The 20,970-nt window shown below is 57.3% G+C and overlaps 2 protein-coding genes across 4 annotated transcripts in view; one reads left to right on the top strand and one right to left on the bottom strand.

The window, feature by feature from the left end:
- Positions 1-601: 601 nt before the first annotated feature.
- Positions 602-4,406, top strand: LOC119100979 (dual specificity protein phosphatase 14). 3 transcript variants are annotated; one of them, XR_005094488.1, is made up of 4 exons: positions 602-901; positions 1,472-2,060; positions 2,985-3,169; positions 4,258-4,342. XR_005094488.1 is itself a non-coding variant. In XM_037224211.1 (3 exons), the coding sequence occupies exons 1-3, from the start codon at positions 863-865 to the stop codon at positions 4,377-4,379; spliced, it is 750 nt and encodes a 249-aa protein (XP_037080106.1). In that variant the 5' UTR covers positions 602-862; the 3' UTR covers positions 4,380-4,406. The 3 variants fall into 3 exon arrangements, 2 of the variants coding, with proteins under 2 accessions (XP_037080106.1, XP_037080105.1); XM_037224211.1 differs by lacking the exon at positions 2,985-3,169 and having other exon boundaries at positions 4,258-4,406; XM_037224210.1 differs by lacking the exon at positions 4,258-4,342 and having other exon boundaries at positions 2,985-3,644.
- Positions 4,407-9,647: 5,241 nt separating this feature from the next.
- The window catches only part of LOC119100260 (Golgi-associated PDZ and coiled-coil motif-containing protein), a 31,434-nt gene continuing 20,111 nt past the window's right edge, over positions 9,648-20,970 (bottom strand). Inside the window, exons 3-10 of the mRNA XM_037223368.1 lie at positions 20,174-20,349; positions 18,869-18,994; positions 18,356-18,452; positions 17,443-17,568; positions 16,959-17,083; positions 11,089-11,218; positions 10,463-10,487; positions 9,648-9,754 (exon numbers count right to left, since the gene is read on the bottom strand). Coding sequence (XP_037079263.1) covers positions 9,648-9,754; positions 10,463-10,487; positions 11,089-11,218; positions 16,959-17,083; positions 17,443-17,568; positions 18,356-18,452; positions 18,869-18,994; positions 20,174-20,349 — 912 coding nt within the window. The remainder of the gene's footprint in view (positions 9,755-10,462; positions 10,488-11,088; positions 11,219-16,958; positions 17,084-17,442; positions 17,569-18,355; positions 18,453-18,868; positions 18,995-20,173; positions 20,350-20,970) is intronic.

Raw genomic sequence — 20,970 nt, 5'->3', positions numbered from 1 at the left:
TTGTTGTGCGACGGTAATACGCAGTGCGGCACTAATCCTGTCACATTGACATCTGTCTCCTGCTTGTGTTTGGCCCTCCGTTAACGCCACGATCGAATGCAGTCGATGTCCTATTGGTAACGTTTTCAGCATGCGGAGGGTCTCCGGCATAATTGCAGTCATTGGAGCCAGAACACATGGTCAACCGCATGCCAACAATTTTATTTTAGATTTATAAGACAGACCACAATGAGCCTAACCTTTTTGGGCCGTCAACCCTCAGATGGTTTGAGACAGTAAGCTCGTTGTTCATTTTGGCTTGTTCCGTTATCTAAAAGATAACTATTGGTCCACGGCTGCTCATCTTCGTTCTTGGTACGGTGACCTATGTTCAATGCTGGAAAATGCCGCGGCTAGACATCTTTTGCACTAGCCGAACGCTACTTACCACCTACTTTGATCTCTCCGAGCTGTTCCCATCGTAAATCCAACTCGCGTACCGTCGTGTAGACTAACCAGCCGGCCGACGCGGGGAGGGGGGGAGGCGGTCAGCTGTCGTCGGACGCCGTCGGTAGTGGGGGCCGCGCCGACAGACCGGCTCTCAGTGTGGTGGCGGCCGCCGGTGGGGGTGGACGGGCCCGCGCGTCGGTGACAGGCCTCGAGGCTGTATCAACGGAGGGGACGGTCGACGGACGGGACCAGCGGCGCTCGCTAACCGCAGCGTGCCTGTGATACCTAACTTGCGGCTTGCTGAGATCCGCGCTGCTCCCGGCAGGCTGAAAAGACGATTGTTTACAGCGTGTCTGTCGGCGCAGTCTATCCCACGAGCGGTAGGCGGCGGCAGTTTGCAGCTGGCGCGGGTGACCTCGTTTTACCGAGGTGTATGCCCAATACTGAAGTGCAAATTCTCGGTGATATAATGGTATGTCAACCTGGTGTACGCTGTCACGAAGCTAGTGTTTGATTAGGTCGCTGGCTTCTTCGAAGCAGTATTGTCCTCTATGCGATGTTCGGCCTCTGCTCAGTCGCATTCCATGTGCGTAGTCCACAGTCATGTCCATTAGCACTGAAACATCCATATGTTCACCTTAGATATGTTATCTTTCACATTTGGTACCAAATCGCATGCATCAAGGGTCCTTCCACCTCAGTTGTCTTTGGTGGTTTTAGATTTGTGAGGTCGCTTTAATCGGACGAAGACATCCAAAAGCTCCACCTGTTTAGCGGGGCTCTACCCTCCATGCCTTAGATTCCGCACTGGTCTTGACTGTCAACAACAGGCGTGCAGTGGTTTTTGTCATCCCAGGGGTGACCTGGCTATACGGAGGTCCCTTTACACCGCGTTTCACGTCGTGAAGATCGACGGTATTACGTGGGATGCTGCAGACGACGGCGTTAGATCACGACGTCGTCGTGTCGCTGCCACCAGTCGGTGCCGGTGTCCGTCGGTGCGTCTGGGTGGCGGCGCGGCTGACGTGCCTCCCCGCTGCAGAGTCGGCCCCGGCCCCTGTCGGGGATGCGGCCTGACGACGTGTTCTACGAGCTGAGCCCCGTGACCGAGTATCTGCTGCTGGGCGGCGCTCCGGCCGTCACCGTCGAACGCATCCGCCAGCTGGGCGTCACCTGCGTCATCAACGTCACCGAGCTGCCCAACCTGCCCGTCGCCGGTGTCGACTACATCCGCATCGCCATCGACGACTTGCCGTCGGCGCAGCTGTCGGCCTTCTTCGACAGCGCGGCCGACGCCGTGGAGCAGCAGCGGCGGCGCGGGGGCCGCACGCTGATACACTGCGTGGCCGGCGTCAGCCGCAGCGCCTCGCTCGTGCTGGCCCACCAGGTCAAACACGCCGGCCTCAGCCTGCGCGAGGCGTTCCAGCGCGTGCGGTCGCGCCGCGCCGTCGTGCGGCCCAACGCCGGCTTCTTCCAGCAGCTGATCGAGTTTGAGCGGCGCGTGCGCGGCAGCGCGAGCGTGCGCATGGTGCGTCACCCGGCAGGCGGCGGCGAGCTGATCCCGGACGTGTACGAGACCGAGTACCGGCGGCTTATCGGCTGGGCCGAGTGGCTGCGCACCAAAAACCTGGGTGAGTGACGTCAGGCCGGCAGGGCGTGCGCCTGAACGACTTCGGTGGGACGACGAGAGGCAGAGTTGTGCTGGACTCCAGCGTACTCGATCCGCATGTCAGTAAATGATTTTGTTTTAGCCGAAATCGACGTTACATGTGGCTCAGTTTATAACAGAATCTGAAGTGATTCCATTCCGCCTAAAAAATATCCGACTCTGAAAACGATTAAAGTACAATATGTGGGGCATCTACATGGCCCCTTACACCCACCTTAGGCGAAATCCCGCCTACGCCTCTGAATTCAACAACTTCTTGTGGGATTCGCATTCAAATTCAACTCTGTTTCCAACAGTCGTTTTGAGTCGGTTTGGTTTTAACTCGATATTTTGGACTAGGATTAAGAATCGATTTCACCGAGGCGAAATCAAGCACGAGTCCGGTGGGCGGAGTTGCTTTGAGATTGGATCTCACCCACTGCATGCTTTGTGACACTAGAGTAACCGCTGTCTGGAAACGCTGTGCCCCCTCCGACTGACTGGAGCTGCTTACGCCTATCAGCCGCTCCATGATCACCTTGATATCCGGTCATGGATGCGACGAGCTGGTCTCAGTACAACTGAGCTGCGTGTGGGCCAGGGACCCCGTCGATGCCGCGTGTGATCGGTTGGCACGGACAGCGCAGACCTGCGGGCGGTCTCAGCGCTTGGTATTGACCCCCGCGTGTCATGCCCTGGTATCGATCTGACGCCGGCAGCTGGCCAAGGTCGGAATCGTCGCCGGCCGACGCATCCCGTGAGTCGCGCGCTCGTGGCTCTGCAACTCGCAGTGCTACTGCCGGTCTTGTGCACTTCTCGCGATCGCGCACACACTCATTGACCCTGAAGAGCGTGGCGCCGTGACCTCGTCCCGCGGTGACCTCGGACCCACGTGACCGCCGAACAGAGCCGGAGGACGACAGCGCTGAGTGGTGGCCCGACGCGGACGACTGCTGTGACGACGAGTGGCGCGGTGGCGTTTGCGGCGCCGACGATGTGGCGCGCGGTCGCGAGCGGGCCGGGCCGCGCGGTCTATAGATGGCTGGCAGCAGCCAAGACCTAGCGCGAGAGTGCGCGTCAACCAGGCGCGAGGTAAGACGCTGCGAGAGTCGGGACCGCGCGTGACGAACCCACGGTGGCTGGCGACGAAATTTCGTAACCTTAATAATGACAGGGTTATGACGGGCGCAGAAGCACAGAGCACGGTGTGTTATGACGGGCGCAGAAGCACAGAGCACGGTGTGTTCGTCGACGCGGCTCCTCCGAACACGTGCGCCGCCTCCCCCTCTCGTCTTCCAACTCCGAGTAGTTGCCCCAGCGCTCGTGAAGCCTCACGAGCACGTGCTAGCCGATTCGGATCTGGCGTCGTGCCGGGCGCGCAGTTGTACCCGCAGCGTCACACATACCAACGCCATACCAACGGCCGTGTAGGTGAGGCTCCCTGCTGGCCCTACGCAACCTCAGCCGGCCGCATGTGAGGACGAAAGACTTCAGAGCCGACGAACGTCGCGCGCTGGGCCGCGCTGCGAGGCATCGCCGTTGGGGGACCACGTGTTGGAGGGCGCCATGCCGGGAATGGTCACCGCTTTGTCAGCCGGGAGCCTCAGTGATCCGTTCCCTCCCCCCCCCCCCCCCGTTGCAGCGCTAGCTAGCGCCCGGCTACTGGGACGTCACCGGGGTGTGAGATGCGCCGGGGTCGGTGGGGGCGCGCGGCAGCGAGAAAAATACTCTGCCACAGACAACAATTAGCGAACGTCACCGGTTGACACTGCCGAGTGTGGCCGCCGCACTGTTTGTTCTGGACGCGGCCGCCGCCCGCGCTGGCAGCCTAGCGGGCGAGGAGGATGCACGCAGCAGGGTTAAAAGCGCCGCCGTCTATCACATGGCTGACTCATCGCGCAGTCACACAGCGGGTGTGACAGAAATACAGGGCAGCGCGCCGCGGGCGCCGAGGGCCGATGCGAATTGGACCGGACGAGGACGGAGACTTCAGCGACATTGTGCTCGTCAGGAGGTCGCAGCTGGATTCGCGGCTGCGCGAAGGGAGGTGGTGTGTTCGTGCTGCCAGCTTGGCTGAACTCGCACGCTTGTGACCGCGCCGTCCGCTCTTGTAGCTGATACTGTTCTCCCGCGCGCCCCGGCTCACCCAGCTCCACCGAAGTCACGGCCCTCTGCTTCAGCGCACCGGGTCAGCATCTTCCGGAGCCGCGGCTCCGCCTCAACAGGCGGCCGCCCGCTGGACACGGGCGGCGGCCTTGCCGACACGCCACCGGCCGCCGTCGACGCGCCAGCAGTCTCCTAGGGTCGCCCGCCGCGGCCGACACTCCCCGCACTCCTCGAACGCCAGCGGCGGCGCCGCCGCGTGGCGCCGGCCTTAACGGCTCGCCGCGGCTAGCTCGGTCGGTGTCCGGTGGCCGGGCTGCTCCGGTGTCGGCATCGGCGGGCTCCGGTAGCCGACACGCACACCCCGCGTCACGCCGCGAGGCCGCCCCGTCACGCCTGATGCCAGGCCGGCCGCCCGTCACTGTGGCCATGCTGAGCTTTGGACTCTCTGTCTTTCACTCTTCGCACTGCGTCCACGGCGGACGTTCTGACGCACCTGGCACTCGTTCACTCGTTCCTAGCGCGGGAAATCGCGGGCCGGCGAGAGAGGGACACCATGTCAGATTCAGCTGCATTGTTGCATTGATCTTCACGCATCCAGCGCACATGTTGTTTGACGAAATGCATTCACTAATGAAACACGGCTGTTTGTTCGCCGATTTAATGGCAGTCAGCATGGTTTCACTAGAAATCGACCGCTGAAGATGAGAAATGGAATATGCATGTCGGAAGAATGTCATTCATCGCCATACATGTAATGAAAATATGTTCTCCGGTTGTAGGCATGATGTGGGTAACCTAGTCCATCATTTACGTAAGTTTTTTAGTGCATTTGTGAGGAACATTATTCACACAGGTAAGATAGTGGTAATAGCCTTATTCCTCCCAGAAAAGCCAGAACAATGGAGATTTAGATGGATTCATGTTTCAGCAACATGCTTTTATCGAAGCAATAGCAGAAGTGGATTCAGGCCTGGTTTTGTTTTGATAAAGGCATGTTGCCGTGTGTTATTTATCACAGTGTTATTCATTCGTTTACCTCCATTAAAAACATGCATTTAATATGTATACTAGTGACACCCGTGACGTCCACTTTTGTCACATTTTCCAACAGTTAAAGTTCAGGTCATGTCAAGGTCACAGTAAGGCAGAATACCCTCACACTTGCTCGTTCATGCGGCAATTGCAACACAAAGGGGTCGTAGTGATCCCCGTGATGCCTCCTTTCGTCACACCTGAAAAGTAGTTTTCAAGGTCAAAGTCAAGGTCACGTCAAGTGTAGTACCTCGGAATTGATTGGTTTGCCAAAGAAATGCACCCAAAAGATCCTAAGGACTCAACTGAGTGCTCACGAAGTCATAATATGAAGCCGAACATATCACAAACTGCACTGAGAACGTTCGAACACAGTCGTTAAATTCGATTTTGTTATAACGAGCATAGACATTTTTGTTATTTCCACTTCTTGTTAGATCAGACGCGTGCCATTTGCTCCGTCATGCGTTTTATCGAAAGCCTGCTGAGTAGCCCAGTTTTGATTTAAAGTAGCCACTTCTGCACGAGCGGCTACTTACAATCGAAGAACCGTTTTAAGAGTTGGCGGCACTAGACAATGACTAAGCAGCGAAATCCACTAAGAACGGGATTCGTTCTCACAAAGCTGAAAGCTCGAATCCACTTATCCATGTTTTAAAAGAAAACACGATGTATTTCCTTTTTTGTTTTGTTTGCCTTAGTTTCCTATGGTCCTCTGGGTTTGCATTTTACTGTCGTGTCATGTGGTCATTGGTGTTCGCACTCCTCTGAGATTAAGGTGACACATCAGGGCTGGGGTCAAACCAAAATCTTGAGTGATGTGACCCGAAGACACCATGTTGAATGGAACTCAGCACAAGTGTCTTTTTTACAGAAAACTTGGAGGAGACAAAGTGACACCCTGTAAAAATTGGGCCATGTCCCGCCAGCCCCCTCCTTCATCAGCGGTTGCACCCATGTGTGCTGATGCACCCCGGCGCACGATGAGTTCACGACACGAAGGCGTTCGCGGCACTTTAGGCATTTTCACGTTGTTTTTTTCCCTAACTTACACTTATTACCTCACTGCTTCTGCTTTTTTGCAACTTGATTGCATCATCAGCTGTGATGAATGATACTTGACTCGTGGTAGTCAACAGAAGGACCAGAAGTGTCGTTCGGTTATGTTGCTGATGCTCGCGTCGGCGTGTTGTTACCGTCTATGATATTCCGTACATCCCACGGGATGCAACCTTGTTTTTCGTATCTTTCACCAATGCGTTTTAAGTCTTTGGACAACTGCCTAAACTCAATAAAAGTCCGCCAGCCGTATCGTTCTCATTTTTTGCTATTGAAAATATCGATTAAAAGTGAATAGCATATAACGTTCTGAATAAAATATGACAGCAGAACTAGGCATGTCCGCCAAACTTACCCTGTTAAGGGACACAACTGGACACAGATTAAACTCACAACACGCACAAACTGACGGCAAGTTACACTGAAAGCCCTCTTTCGCCTCATGATTGCCTTGACGTACAAGTTGTGGAGATACTGATTTTCCTCGAAACACAAATCTTCCATTCTGGCAAGGGAACAGAAAACGGCTAAGCACCATGACAAGTGTGCAAAAAGTTGCCAGATAAAAAGTGAGACAAACGGTCCTACAGTTCTTCTCTTCACAGATGAGCCGGCAAGCGGTGGTGGTCTGATGCTCGGGCACCACTGGGCACGAACAGAAGGTCACCCAGGGGTAACGTATGACTCATATCGGTGCCGAAGCTGCGGCCAACGTGTGCCAAGACCCGACCGTCGTCACCAGCCGGCCACAACAGTGACAACCGTGCGATCTGTAAATGTTCCGTGCGTACGCTAAACACAGAACAGCCATGTCGGCAACTGCAACACTATCAATAGTTCACAGTTGGTCGTACCATCAAACTGCGCCACAATCCTGCTGACAAAGTTCCCATTAACAACTGTAGTCACGGGATAGTTTCTTACTACGAAGTCAACGGTGTATTTTCGGATCGCGGCCCAGACGGCGATGAACTTGACCCAAATGCGCAACTTTTTGCGCCTGTCGCCAACCAGCCAATAGCTGGCCTGCGGGCGGCCGCTGACACGGCAAGGTCATGAACCACGTCGACCCTCCCCAGCATTCTTGCGACGCGGCCAAACGCAATGAGACGCTATTCCCGTCGCAGAGGTGGAGCGGCGCCACCAGGCGTGCGTGCGGGCGGGTGCAGCGCGGCGGCGCGCCTGGCTGCCAGCGGCGGGGGTGAAGAACCGCAGGCCATGCACGCACCGGCGCCAAACTGACCGCGCTCAACAATAACACGCGCAGCCGCCGACCCTGACCACAGACAAGCGCGCGGCTGGAGCGGGCAGGTGCGTGCAGTCCGTCACGAGCCCCGGGCTCGGCTCTGACGAGGTCGCGCGTCGTGACCCCCGGCCACGCGCGTGGCCTCCGGTTGGACACCGACCAGCTGTTGCGCGTTTCGGAGACTAGAAGGGACAACGAACCCGAAGATACGATGCGAGGCGAGAGCTTTGTCGAAGGCTCCACACGTTTGTTCCCAGACTGGCAGCGCACAGCGGTGCACCATCGCCCCAGCACGTTCACTCAACGGGCCCAGTCCCTCTGCCAACGCCTGCATTTGCTCAGCACTGAATAGAACACATTGAGCCGGCACAGTAAGGCGGGCCGGTCAGACTTTGTATCACGTTCCAGTGGGATCCCTTCAGTGGCAGCAGTGCTGGACGTACAGCGGAAGCCAGCGCACACACTAGCGCGACATTCCCTACATTTCAATCGATCAACCATGCTATCAAATAATCAGATAAATAAATCACTCAATTTAAAACGAGATCAATCGCCAGCACGGTCGTAACATTGCTACCCAGTCACCTGACATGTGTGGGGACAAGCTCAGTCACCTGACACTTGCGGGGAAACGCTTCTCCGCCGGGAAGTGCCGTCCCCTCACCAGCGTCGGCACGTGCCTGACACTTGCGGGAGACGCTTCTCCGCCGGGAAGTGCCGTCCCCGTCACCTGCGTCGACACGTGGGTCGCCCCCGCCATCGCCGCGCCTCCCCGCCAGCCCGGGCGGCCGGCCGTCGTGTCTGTCTGACTCAAAGCCTTGCCTGGCATGAGCAGCTGAATGGGCGGCCGGCCGGCAGCGGGCGCTGACGCATCGCCCGCTCTGTTTGGCTTGGAGTGAGAGTCACGCGGGAAGGTCAGCACGCTGTTTGCACACATTCCTGCTGCCATCCGGGCCGCCACACACCGCTCTCCGGCGCCAAGCGCATATTATTCAACGGCCGTATAAACATTCAGCAGTACAAACAGCTGTAACAGATCGGGAGAGCGCTCGCTGCCCTCCCCCCCCGCCCCCTCCCCGAGAGAGTGCCGGGACAAGCCGGCACAGTCGCTAGCGGAAAGATACGGGACGCCGCCGACGGCACCGCGCTCGCGCGAAAGCAAAGTCGACTGCGATGGGCAAAGTCGGCGTGGACGACAGAGATTCAATCCCGCGCCGCAGCGACTGACCGACACTGACGCTGGCCAGACACACTTGGTCACGTGGATACGCAGTTAGAGAAGACGACCTGCAGTAAGAATTACCAGCTTTCCCGCTCCACCCTTCCCAAAACCCGACCCAACACCATCCCCGCTCAATAAGCAGTGTTAAATAATATACCATGAGACACAAACACACGAAACTTACGATCCATCACCAGACAACACACGCAACAAGTGCCTCCTGGGCTCGGTCAGGCCCAGTTGTTTCGCCTGGTTATATTGTAAACACGGAACATCTCTCCTACAATGTACGTCAACGCCCAAAACAAATTGCCTCGAGCAATATTATCTCCAGTGGCACACACCCACGCCCACATACACAATACACATACTGGAAGGTTCGCTCGCGAGATTGGCACGAGCCAGAGCCAGCGCAAGGCTACAACCGTCAATCAGCCGCCGCGAGACGTGCCCCACGTGGCTTTACTTTACCAGATCACCCCTGTAACAGGACTAACATAAAATGCCCGAACATCTCAACGCTCAGCTATTTGGAGAGCCACGCCGCTGCTTTGGTCTTTCCGGTCCACGCCTTTCACTTCCTCTCCCTCAAGTTCACATGGCCCAACTGCAAGGCGTGAGTTTACCCATGCCGACTGCGATCCCTGCAGGCCAGCGTCCCGTTTTCGACACCGCGGAGACTGCCACCGTCACGGTGGGCGCCGGGGATGACAGGCAATGGAGGCGCTGCCCGCGGAGCCCAGCGTCGGCCGCGCTCTCCCGCGCGGGTCTCCCGAGCGAGACTACACGTCTCTACTTCCGTTGAGCTGCCGCTGCGGCGGGACCGGCCGGGAGCCGGCTCCGGCCGTCTCCAGGGCCGGCGATGCCGTCTGCGGGCGCGGCGTCAGCGTCAGTCGGGCGCGGCGTCAGCGTAAGTCAGACACGCGCATGGCGGTCGGCCGGCGCCCGGTCGCCGAGCCGCTCCATTCGCGGCGCACGACGACGCACGACACGACAGGGCACAGCACCGGCGCTGCACAACACAGCACAGCACACACAGCCGGCGGCCACGGAGGGTCGGCCACGGAGCCCCTGACGGCACAGCCTGGCCACACTGTTTCGAGTTAGACCGGGGATGATGTGGGATCTGCCGCCCGTCGTGCCGGGGGGCAGTGCCGAGGACTGGGGACGAACCGCCGGCCGAGCAACGTTCTAGGCCACCCGCAGACACAGAACGGCTTCGGTTGGACCACAGGGCATTCAGGGCTCGGACGCCGGCCGATGTTCGCGATGACTCAAGCTCGCAACCATCCCACTCGCGGAGTGTGAGCCCACGCAAGGAAGGAATACGGGTCTAGGTCGGAGAACCCAGCGTCGGTCCTGAGAGAAATTTACTATCACGCAACGATGCATAACACGCCGCGCCCATCCAGATCGCCGCTGCGCACCCCGGGCATTGGCAGCAAACCTAGCGCCATGCGCGGGAGTAGCTTTGTTTGCGGCGACCAGCAGCGGCCGGCTGTCCGTCTGGACGTGTGGCCGGCTGAGCGACAGCGCCGGCGCGCTGCGCGTGTCGCGCTGGGGCGACCAGCAGCGGCCGGCTGTCCGTCTGGACGTGTGGCCGGCTGAGCGACAGCGCCGGCACGCTGCGCGTGTCGCGCTGGGGCGACCAACGGGATGTGGTGCATCCCGGCTGAGCGAAGACTGACGCGCCAGCCCGATGACTCAGACCGGGGCCGGCTTTGCTGCCACGACCTGGGCACCGCCTGATAGACCGTACCAGGAATAGGTCCGCGGCACGTGTCATCTCCCCCAAATCGAAATCGCCTTCATAATTAAGAGCCGGCTACATAGCGACCAGCTGTAGTGAATAATGGAAATATGCATAATTTTCGAAGTTGTTTGTTTACATGATAACACAACCATTTCCCCCACTTGAGGGCCTAGCCCACCTGTCACTACCCCCCCCCCCCCCCCCTCCTCCCCCGTCCCCCTGACGTGCACACATCCACTGGGTTCTGAAACAGTGCCGGACCTCAGACCCGAAACAGACTGCGAGGACGCCCCGAGCCCGCAGGACCACACCCAGCCTAGCGGTCTGGCCGACTCCTCAGACTTCAGAGATCAGCAACACTCAGCCACTTCACGGTTTACACAGCCGCCGCTGCTGCCCTGCCAAACTCGCTCGCGTTCGCAGGCCCGTCCGACTAGATCCGGACGGCACGAGGGAGGTCGGCCGGTGGTGGCGCCCGGCCGGCGGTCAGGACTCACCGAGGGAGGCCGGACGGTGGTGGCGCCCGGCCGGCGGCCAGGACTCACCGAGGGAGGCCGGAAGGTGGTGGCGCCCGGCCGGCGGTCAGGACTCACCGGGAGCGGTCCCTGTTTCTGAGCGGCGCCCGGCCGGCTGGCGGCCGTCCGCGTCGGCAGCGCAGGTCGGGCCGCGCCGTTCTCTCGGACCGGCACCGGCGACAGCGGCGAGTCCTCCAGCATGTCGTACCTGACCGGCGGCGGGCATAGGTCAGTGCTCGCCGGTGGTGCCGCAGCGGCACAGCCTCAGACGGTCGCTACGGCCGCACCGTGTGTAGGGTACGTCGGAACACAATGTCAGCACTACCTTACACTATGTCGGCACTACCTTACACTATGTCGGCACTATCTTACACTATGTCGGCACTATCTTACACTATGTCGGCACTATCTTACACTATGTCGGCACTATCTTACACTATGTCGGCACCATCTTACACTATGTCGGCACCATCTTACACTATGTCGACACTATCTTACACTATGTCGGCACTATCTCACACCATGTCGGCGCTACCTTATACTATGTCGGCACTACCTTACACTATGTCGGCACTATCTTACACTATGTCGGCACTACCTTACACTATGTCGGCACTACCTTACACCATGTCGGCACTATCTTACACTATGTCGGCACTACCTTACATGTGCAATCCCTGACCCCAAATTAAGATACACTTTACAGCAGTAGTTTATAGGCCGCATTTTAGTTGGGAGGCTCCAATCCCCCTCTCCAACCCAACTTTCGAGAAGAAAGTGGGCCCGGTTCGGGGGGAAACCCGTTTGTTGGCGCATTTCGAGTGGGCTTGTCATTTGTTACCGTTCAGACACACCGGCTTCTTTATGCGAAACTACACTCGTGCTGTTGCTGTCGGATGGTTTTGAGAACAAACCAGCTTGGATGTAGTCGCATTTTCGTATTACAATCACGCCTAAGAACTCTGTCAGTTTCGGAACAACAAAGGTCAACTTGAACTTCGGGCATATGCTGTTTGCAACGGTATGGTGTTGTTTTAATGCCTCTTGACCATGCGGCCATACTCCAAAAATATCATCCACGTCTCTAAAAAAAACTAAAAGCTTGAGGTACGAATTCCGATCTAATTCTGATTCGCACGCCACTACATACGTTCATACAAAACTTCCCCCAAATAAGTCCTCCACTTTGGTGCAATGTGTGCTAATGGGATGATGGAAAAATAACGTGTGTAATGTGCGCGAGAGACAGAGACAGAGACAGAGACAGAGACAGAGACGGAGACAGAGACCGACAGAGACAGAGCGGATCGATCAGCTGGGAACATCACATCCTCGATGGGTACTCTGATCTGGAGAGACCGCTAGCCGAACTCAAATCTGGACTGGATCGATAACAATGCTGACGTCAGGAACTGCAGTAAGGAGGTAGGTCATCCAAGACTAGGACATGTCTACCACATGCGGAAACAAGTGAATTATCGGCAGAACTGATCTGTCCGCATCGTACACGTCATTGCACAATGCCAGCTTTGGGCAAACGTCCTGACGGAACGTCTCCGATATGGATGTAACAGGTAAATTATCGTCCGACAATGCACTCTAGTGGTACGACAGCATCCACACCCGATGGTGATGATCATTTGGGCTTGAGCGGGCGCCGACTGCCTGGTCATATGGCACCCGTAACTAAACTTCAATTTAACAAATGAGTGAAAACAGTGAGGAGACAAGGTTACGTCATATATATGCCACAAAATTATACGCCCTCGAGAACACTGGAAATGTGGACGTCCTTCGCCAAACTCGCGGCACCTCCCGAAATGCCGGAGCGCGTCCGGCGCAGGAACCCTTGTTGTTAACCACTGCGCGTCCGGGAAACCAGAGGTACAGAGTTCGATTCCCTGCGGTGCCCACCCTTCCTGCCAGGGCGAGAGGCAGGCGACATCATACAGCCTGAGCAGCTGAGTGCGTCGTAAAGCCCCAATGGCGGTGACAATCAAGGCATACCGTGCAGAATGTCCGTGATACACCGTGTAATTAAGACATATCCCGCGGTGTAACGCTCCGACGGCGAGCACATCGCGGTCGGTCTTCCCCACATAATAGGCATCTGTGAGTCGCATCTGTATGTCCTTCTCTCAGGCCGGATGGCATCACTTCATCCCGCCTCATCTTACGACAGCTGGACGCCCATGGTCCCAACCAGCCTACGTCCCTCTCAGTTTGTTGGCGGTATGTACACCCCAATCCGCTTGTCACCGCTCGCGCACACGGATGCAGTTATTACTGCATGCAGGCCGTCAGCAGGGACTCTCATAGGGATTAGCAGGGACGTCAGCAGGGAATCTCACAACGAGGATGCCAGTTGCGTGTGTGGAAAGTCTTGCCACGGCACCAGCTACTTCATTAGCCCATGTGCCAACGTGGCTCGGTATCTCGTAGAATGCCATCAGCTTCCCGGCTCGGGACAGTGTAGTGAGGAGAGTTAAAATGCCCTGAGAATGCGATGTGACTAATCCAAATCCTGCAATGCCATACGGCATTAGACTCCGATAAGTCTGTGTTAAGGCAGTGAATGCATTAAATGCAAACGCAAATAAAGACATTAGGTATTTAAATACTACAACCGATAGCCAAAAGTCATAAGAGTCCGTAAGACAGTCGGATAAAATTAAGTGTTGATTGTCGCTGCCAATGTCTACAAAGTGGAGCGCTTCAAGAATGGGTACTAGTTCGGATGTTCAAACCGCTGCACAGCCACGAAAGCATAAGACCGTGTGACAGGACTCTGCACAGAAGCACACCCAAAACGGGGATCCGCTTTAGGTCCGTCTCTGTGGGTCTTCTCGTGAGCGGCCATGCCCCAGGCATCCGCTTTAGATCCGCCTCTGCAGGTGTTCTCGTGAGCAGCCATACCCCAGGCATCCGCTTTAGATCCGTCTCTGTAGGTGTTCTCGTGAACAGCCATACCCCAGGCATCCGCTTTAGATCCGTCTCTGTAGGTGTTCTCGTGAGCAGCCATACCCCAGGTTGCCAGGTCAGATTCAATGTTTCCACCGAGGCTACCGTGAAACATATGTTCAGGGATAACGCAGATGTCTTCCAGTCCAATTTTTACAAAGCTAACTGCTGACATTTGCAATTCTTGTTTTTACTTCACAATATCGCGCTGCCAGAAGCAACGAAAAAACGCTTTCCACAATACGACAAAGAGGCTGAAATTTATTTTGTCACGCGCGGTTTTTCCACGTATATTACCGCAAGGGATTGTGGCGAGCCCCGCGCTCAACGCACAGACGGCAGCTACACTTTATCTGAAGCTGTCGACGTCAAGTCATCTTTATGAAAACAATGTCTTCAAAAGTATGTAAACTGTAAATAATTTCAACGCGTTTCTCCTTTTGTCACGCTCATGTGGTGACGTGATAAGGTGTGATGTGTTTTGTTAGCCAGATTTTCGGACAATGAACATCCAAACATGCAAACACACGAGAAGCTGCTATATCACATCAACAACTCTACAAAATGCAACAAAAAGCGGCACCCACACCGAACACAATACGAGACGGGTCGGGAAATTGACAATTTGTACCATCACGTAAATCCGACGTTATTTTTGACATTGCATTACCGACCAGCGGATCGAAATGAAACTGCGGAATGCCTGTGGGCGCCTGGAAGCGAGAGACATCCGTTAGCTTGAAAGTTTGAAGATCGAGTTGCAAATGTACACAAGATTGTTTGTTATCGATGGGGCAGGATTAGAATCTCCTGAACGTCACTAACTTGACTCTAGCTCCAATGGGCAAACATTTCCAAGGGTGCCTGGCAAGGACAGCGCGTCCAAAATTAACCTCTGCTCAGGTGACAGCATCGCAAATGAGACCCAAACTCCGCGCCACGGTCCTATTCCTCCCGTCCAGCTGCGGCGCGCGACTGCTGCTCCCGAGACCGGACGAGGCGGAGCTGTGCGCGCTGGCAGGCACAGCGCATGGCGCGCACCCGAGCGCTGCGACGCGACTCAGGGCGACACTCACGCAGATGGAACGCGGGAGCGGGGTAGGGGTGGAGGGAGGGGCGGGGGCGCGCACCCGAGCGCTGCGACGCGACTCAGGGCGACACTCACGCAGATGGAACGCGGGAGCGGGGGTGGGGGTGGAGGGAGGGGCGGGGGCGCGCACCCGAGCGCTGCGACACGGCTCAGGGCGACACTCACGCAGATGGAACGCGGGAGCGGGGGTGGGGGTGGAGGGAGGGGCGGGGGGCGGTGCTCGAGCGCCAGCTGGCGGCTCCGATGGGCGCAGGGAGAGCGGCGCCCTGGGCCGACCGGCCGCGCCACACCGCACCGCACGGCCGACGCGGCGTCGGCCGGTGAGTCTAGCGCCCGCCCATACCGCCGCGCGCCTCTGGCCGCGACGCGCCGCTCGGCGGCCGAGCTGGTCAAGAGGAGCCGGCGCGAGCTGAGCCCAGCGTGAGGCGTCAGGCCACGCGCGCCACAGCCATACTCCCGGCTCAAGTCCCTTTTTTCTCTCTTAGACTTCCCACATTCCAGACTTGGCAGCAATAAAACGCAAGTTTCCCTCAGGTTTCGCACACATTCAAGAAGACGCTTAAGGGGACGCAAGCCCCTTTGCAGGAGAGGGATTAACTCCATTTTTATATCGAGATGATAGAGATTCGTGATGCATGCTTACTCTGATATTTAAAGTTAATTTGTATTCCTAGTAATTTTTCGGCGAGATTGTAAACATAGGTTTAAATTAGTCAATAACAGTTAAGCGCAGCTATTAAGTCTTCTTGCCTGCCAACTGACAAAAGCTATTCTTGGGTGCACTCTCAGCAACACCTACACACCCGATCTTACCATAGAATGACATATGGACCCAAATATTTCGCTAAAAATAGAAACGGATATTTTGCACAGCTAATTCGGTCGGCGAAACTAAACATGTGTGCATCAAAACAAAATTTAACGAAAGCGTTATCCGCACCCACAGCACCTGCAACTCGCTCTTAGTCCCAACCCTTCCTCTCTTGTCGCTGACTAACACTCAGCGTCTCTCGTCTACAAAAACTGAAACATTTCAAGCGACAACGAGGCCTAAGCCGACAAATCCGGCCATAATCCATAGGCTGGCAGCACCTGAAGTCCATGCATAGTCTCTGAGCTTGAGCCCAACACTCCGCAAATCGCGTCTTGGCCTGGAGCCGCCGCCCCCGGCCCAGGTGCAGGAGGGGGGGGGGGGGGGGGGGCGATGGCCAGCCGTGTTACCTAATGGCCGCGCTGTGAGGCCTGACGGTCGTGACGCAACGCGCCAGCTGTCGGCCATTCACCAGCGCCGGCCCGCTGCCCCGCCGGGTCACGCGCGCGCCTCGAGCCGGCGCCATGACGCTGGCGCCGCACACGGCACGCGGTGCGGGGGGGGGGGGGCACTCTCGGCGCGAAGCCACCGGCCAGCGGCATGCAAGGACGCCCGACGCTCTACGCAAGCAGCCGATCTGACTGGTAGTGAGCGTCAGCTTTAAGTTCACGGTCCGACTGAGGCGGGCTATTGGCATCACGATACAGAAGTTCAGATTACCGTCGTGCGTGCGTGCGTGCGTGCGTGCGTGCGTGCGTGCGTGCGTGCGTGCGTGCGTGCGCACGCACGAACACACCAGATGATATGATAGCCCAAACAATTATTCCACCAGACTTACGTAACTTGCTAAGTGCATTTGCCAGGAACATTATGCATACAGAAAAACCATACCAAAACCTCATTCTTCGTAGAATAACCAGAAGAATGGGGAGACAGATGGGTTGATATTTAGGCTACATGCCTTTATCAAAACGAATATCTTCCATTTGACAAAAGCCTGTAGCCGAAATAAAACACAACAAATATGTGACGGATCTTCACCATCAGTCATAGCATTGAACCATATGACAGTGTTTATCGTGTTACCTGAAGTGTCCCATGTCGTATATGCCTTCACTGAGGTCCTCCGCTATCGTCGGCACATACTGCAACTCGAGCTTGATGTCGCCGGTCACAGATGACAGCACCTCCACTGCCTCCTGGTGCCGCACCTGCACAGGGACGCGAGGCACATGGAAACCAGCTCACACACCACACACGTCCAATTCGATATAATGCGATCATCATCGAGCCGTTGAAAATTCGAGGATCTGACGCCCAGTCGTGGCAACAATCACTGAACTCATGATCCGCACTCGGCACCAGCGAACGGAAAGTAGCGTACACCATTAACAAACGGGCCACAATGCGACACTCGAGACGCCGTTCCATTTCTTCTACAAAGCCAGCCAGGCTTAACAAGACGACCGTATTCAGCGTCCCGACAGAGCGGCTCATTTTGTGGGCGGTTCCGCGCGAAGAGCAAGGCAGACCGGCCAAAGGGGGGGGGGGGAAGACCTGCTGCTCTGACCTGCTGCAGGCTGATATCGTTCACCGACAGGATGGTATCGCCCACGTGCACCAGACCCGAGCGGTCGGCGGGTCCGCCCGGCTTCAGGGCCGACACCACGATCGGCACGCCGTGCTCCTCTCCACCCTGAGATGAGGTCGCAGCAGGTCAGCACGTCTCACTTGTGTTATGGAGGACTTGTGTACCTCTTCACCCTAGCCAGGTGACGGGAAAAAACTGGGTCGGCCAAGACTACCCTGGATTCGTGCTCCCCTCGACCCGCGATCAGGTCATGGGGGTCAGCAGTTTAATCAAGGTCTCAGGGGACGTGACCTCCGCACTGTTATCAGGTCAAGGGCGCAACAGCTCGGTGCGGATCACAGGGACCCGTGCCCCCCACCTCCACCCTGAAGTCAGGTTAAAGGAGGCCGCCATCATGGGAGGTCACAATCAATCTGTGCCTCTCTTCGCGGTGTAAAAAAGCCGTCCAATGCAGGCACCCAGGTCGTCCAGGCCTCGTGTTCCCACAGCACTCGTGTTCCTCTTCCTCGAAATGAAGTACGGGCAAAGAGGTGACCGTCAGTCAAGGTTTCAGAGCCCATGCTCCTCTATACCTTTGTACCGAGAGTCAGCCATGCCCACTCCCCCCCCCCCCCCCCCCACCATCCCCGGGTCCGAGCCGGCGTGGGTCTAGCGGCGCTCCTTCCTCCCAGCGACAGAGGCGCCCCCCCCCCTCCCCCCCCCCACCGTCACGGGGTCCGAGCCGGCGTGGGTCTAGCGGCGATCCCTCCTCCCAGCGACAGAGGCGCCTCCCCCCCCCCCCCACCGTCACGGGGTCCGAGCCGGCGTGGGTCTAGCGGCGGTCCCTCCTCCCAGCGACAGACGCCCGCCCGCCGCCCCGCTCTGCGCCCGGCCGAAGCGGCGGCTGGCCTACCGTGATGGACATGCCCAGACCCTCCTTGTCGGCCTTGGTGACGTGCACCAGCCGCGGTCCGGTCAGCTTCGGTTCCCCCGGCGGATCACGCCACATCCTGGCGGCACCGGGGCTGCTGTCATGTTTGGTGTGGTGAAGGAAGGTCTCATGCCTCTCGTGTTTCGGCGTTTTTTATGCTTACGATGATGGCGGACTACAGCAGCAATGAAGTGCATTCCATTGTGTCAAGAGACACAGTGAAAGAGAAGAAGCAAGGCTGCGCCGGAGATGATGGGCGAGTATCGGTATCAATAGTGATTTCTCATCGCAGCATTGACGCTCAATACACTTGTTTTGACTATCCTGACTGATTGCCTGCATCCAACGAGTTACGGAACGTCTGTATCAGTATAACGCATCTAAGATGTCATCATCAGGAGCGAAAACGCCCAACGTCGATAGAGAAGAGCTGTGGCTCCCTTGATGCCTGCCACAGCAAGGGTGCCGGTCGGCGGGTGAGCTCGAGGGCGTTACCTGCTGCGACAGGCGCGGATGAGAGTCTTGTGCCGGTGCAGCTGGATCTCGGCCTCCAGCTGCGCCCACAGCCGGCCGTGCTCCGGCCCGTGCAGACCGCGGCCCAGCAGCTGGATCTGCTGGATTCTGGCGGCCACAAGGCAGGTCAGGGCAGCTCAGACCGCGCCAGGTCGACCCAAGTCGAACCGAGTTATACCAGGTCGCCCCAGGTCAGATCTGGCCAGGTCATGTCATGCGGGGAGGGTCCGCGTCCAACTGACGCCGGCGGGCATATGCTAACCGCGTCCGCTTCGGCCCGACCGGGTGCCACCTCAGCTGTTGTTCGCAGCAGATGTTCGTGGCATGTCACCGCAAACTAGAATCGAGTGTGAAGATGAACGTTAGCGACGTAGGGTACATACAAAAACCAGCTCGGATAATGACTGTCATGACGGCCATAACCAAACCGCAATTGTGTTAATCTTTCTGCTGGTGCCTGAAGTAAAACCACGGTCCCCGCCTCTTACCCCAATACCGCCATGATGAGAAGTGATATCAGTAACAAGCAAAACCATCATGATGATACTGATGATTGGGGTTTTAAAGCGCGCTGCCTGCGAGGGTCATTTTGTGACCATAACAGTGGAATGACTTACGCGGCGTGTACATGGCTGAAAATCCTATGTCAGCTAGAAATGAAAACAGTTGACCCGTAGCTACCAAGTGAGATTTGTTGTCAAGCACATCAGAACGGGTCCGATATATGACATTCCGGAATAAAAAGTTCGCTCTTCGACAAATGCTGGACATGCGCACACAACATAGGGGACGGTGAGTGGTGCACTGCAGCGGGGTCAGCATGGCCGGTCTCCACCACACCACAGAAGTCGTGGGTCGCGTACGTGTGACCGGCTCGAAGTCTGCAAAACGCCACGTCTTTTCGCCGCGCCTTACGCGAACTCGACGGCCATAAGCCTCACTGTGGCTTGACCATCTTAAGGTTAAGGTCAAGGTTAAGGTTAAGGTTAGGGTTAAGGTAAGGTAACGATAGCATCCTCGTCATGCTATTCCAGCAACGCTACCAATTTTATTTAACCTAGCTCGCTAGGCCAATCAAAAGCAAGTTATTACTGACATCTGGATGGACCGAATATCACTTGCACCAACACACCAACAACGCACGACAGCCATATCAGTATTTTTTATAACGCTCGGCCTTAGGCTAATAGCTACCGTCCATACCGTATCACCATACACCGACGTGCGCCATCGGCGGTCACGTCGCCGGCGGCGCTACCGGGGCCAGGGTGCCGTCCGGCCGCTCACCTGCCCGCCAGCTCCTTGTCCATGTACTTGGCGGCTAGACGGCAGCCAACCACCTCGCTCTGCAGGCTGACGATGTAGCCGTTCAGCTGGTCCGCTTCGGAGCGCAGGCAGCGCAGCTCGGCCAGCAGCTTCTCCTCACGCATCAGGTCCCGCCGGCGCAGGTACAGATCAGAGTCCTGCCGACAGGGAGGGAGTGGCGTCAGGTCCCGGCGGCGCAGGTACAGATCAGAGTCCTGCCGACAGGGAGGGAGTGGCGTCAGGTCCCGGCGGCGCAGGTACAGATCAGAGTCCTGCCGACAGGGAGGGAGTGGCGTCAGGTCCCGCCGGCGCAGGTACAGATCAGAGTCCTGCCGACAGGGAGGGAGTGGTGTCAGGTCCCGGCGGCGCAGGTACAGATCAGAGTCCTGCCGACAGGGAGGGAGTGGCGTCAGGTCCCGCCGGCGCAGGTACAGATCAGAGTCCTGCCCACAGGGAGGGAGTGGCGTCAGGTCCCGCCGGCGCAGGTACAGATCAGAGTCCTGCCGACAGGGAGGGAGTGGCGTCAGGTCCCGGCGGCGCAGGTACAGATCAGAGTCCTGCCGACAGGGAGGGAGTGGCGTCAGGTCCCGGCGGCGCAGGTACAGATCAGAGTCCAGCCGACAGGGAGGGAGTGGCGTCAGGTCCCGGCGGCGCAGGTACAGATCAGAGTCCTGCCGACAGGGAGGGAGTGGCGTCAGGTCCCGGCGGCGCAGGTACAGATCAGAGTCCTGCCGACAGGGAGGGAGTGGCGTCAGGTCCCGCCGGCGCAGGTACAGATC

This window comes from Pollicipes pollicipes, unplaced genomic scaffold, assembly GCF_011947565.3.
Source record: "Pollicipes pollicipes isolate AB1234 unplaced genomic scaffold, Ppol_2.1 Scaffold_4881;HRSCAF=5763_pilon_pilon_pilon, whole genome shotgun sequence".
In the NCBI taxonomy this organism is placed as follows: Eukaryota; Metazoa; Arthropoda; class Thecostraca; order Pollicipedomorpha; family Pollicipedidae; genus Pollicipes; species Pollicipes pollicipes.
The sequence above is the reverse complement of the archived record's forward strand: the minus strand, read 5'-3'. Positions and strand labels throughout refer to the sequence as shown.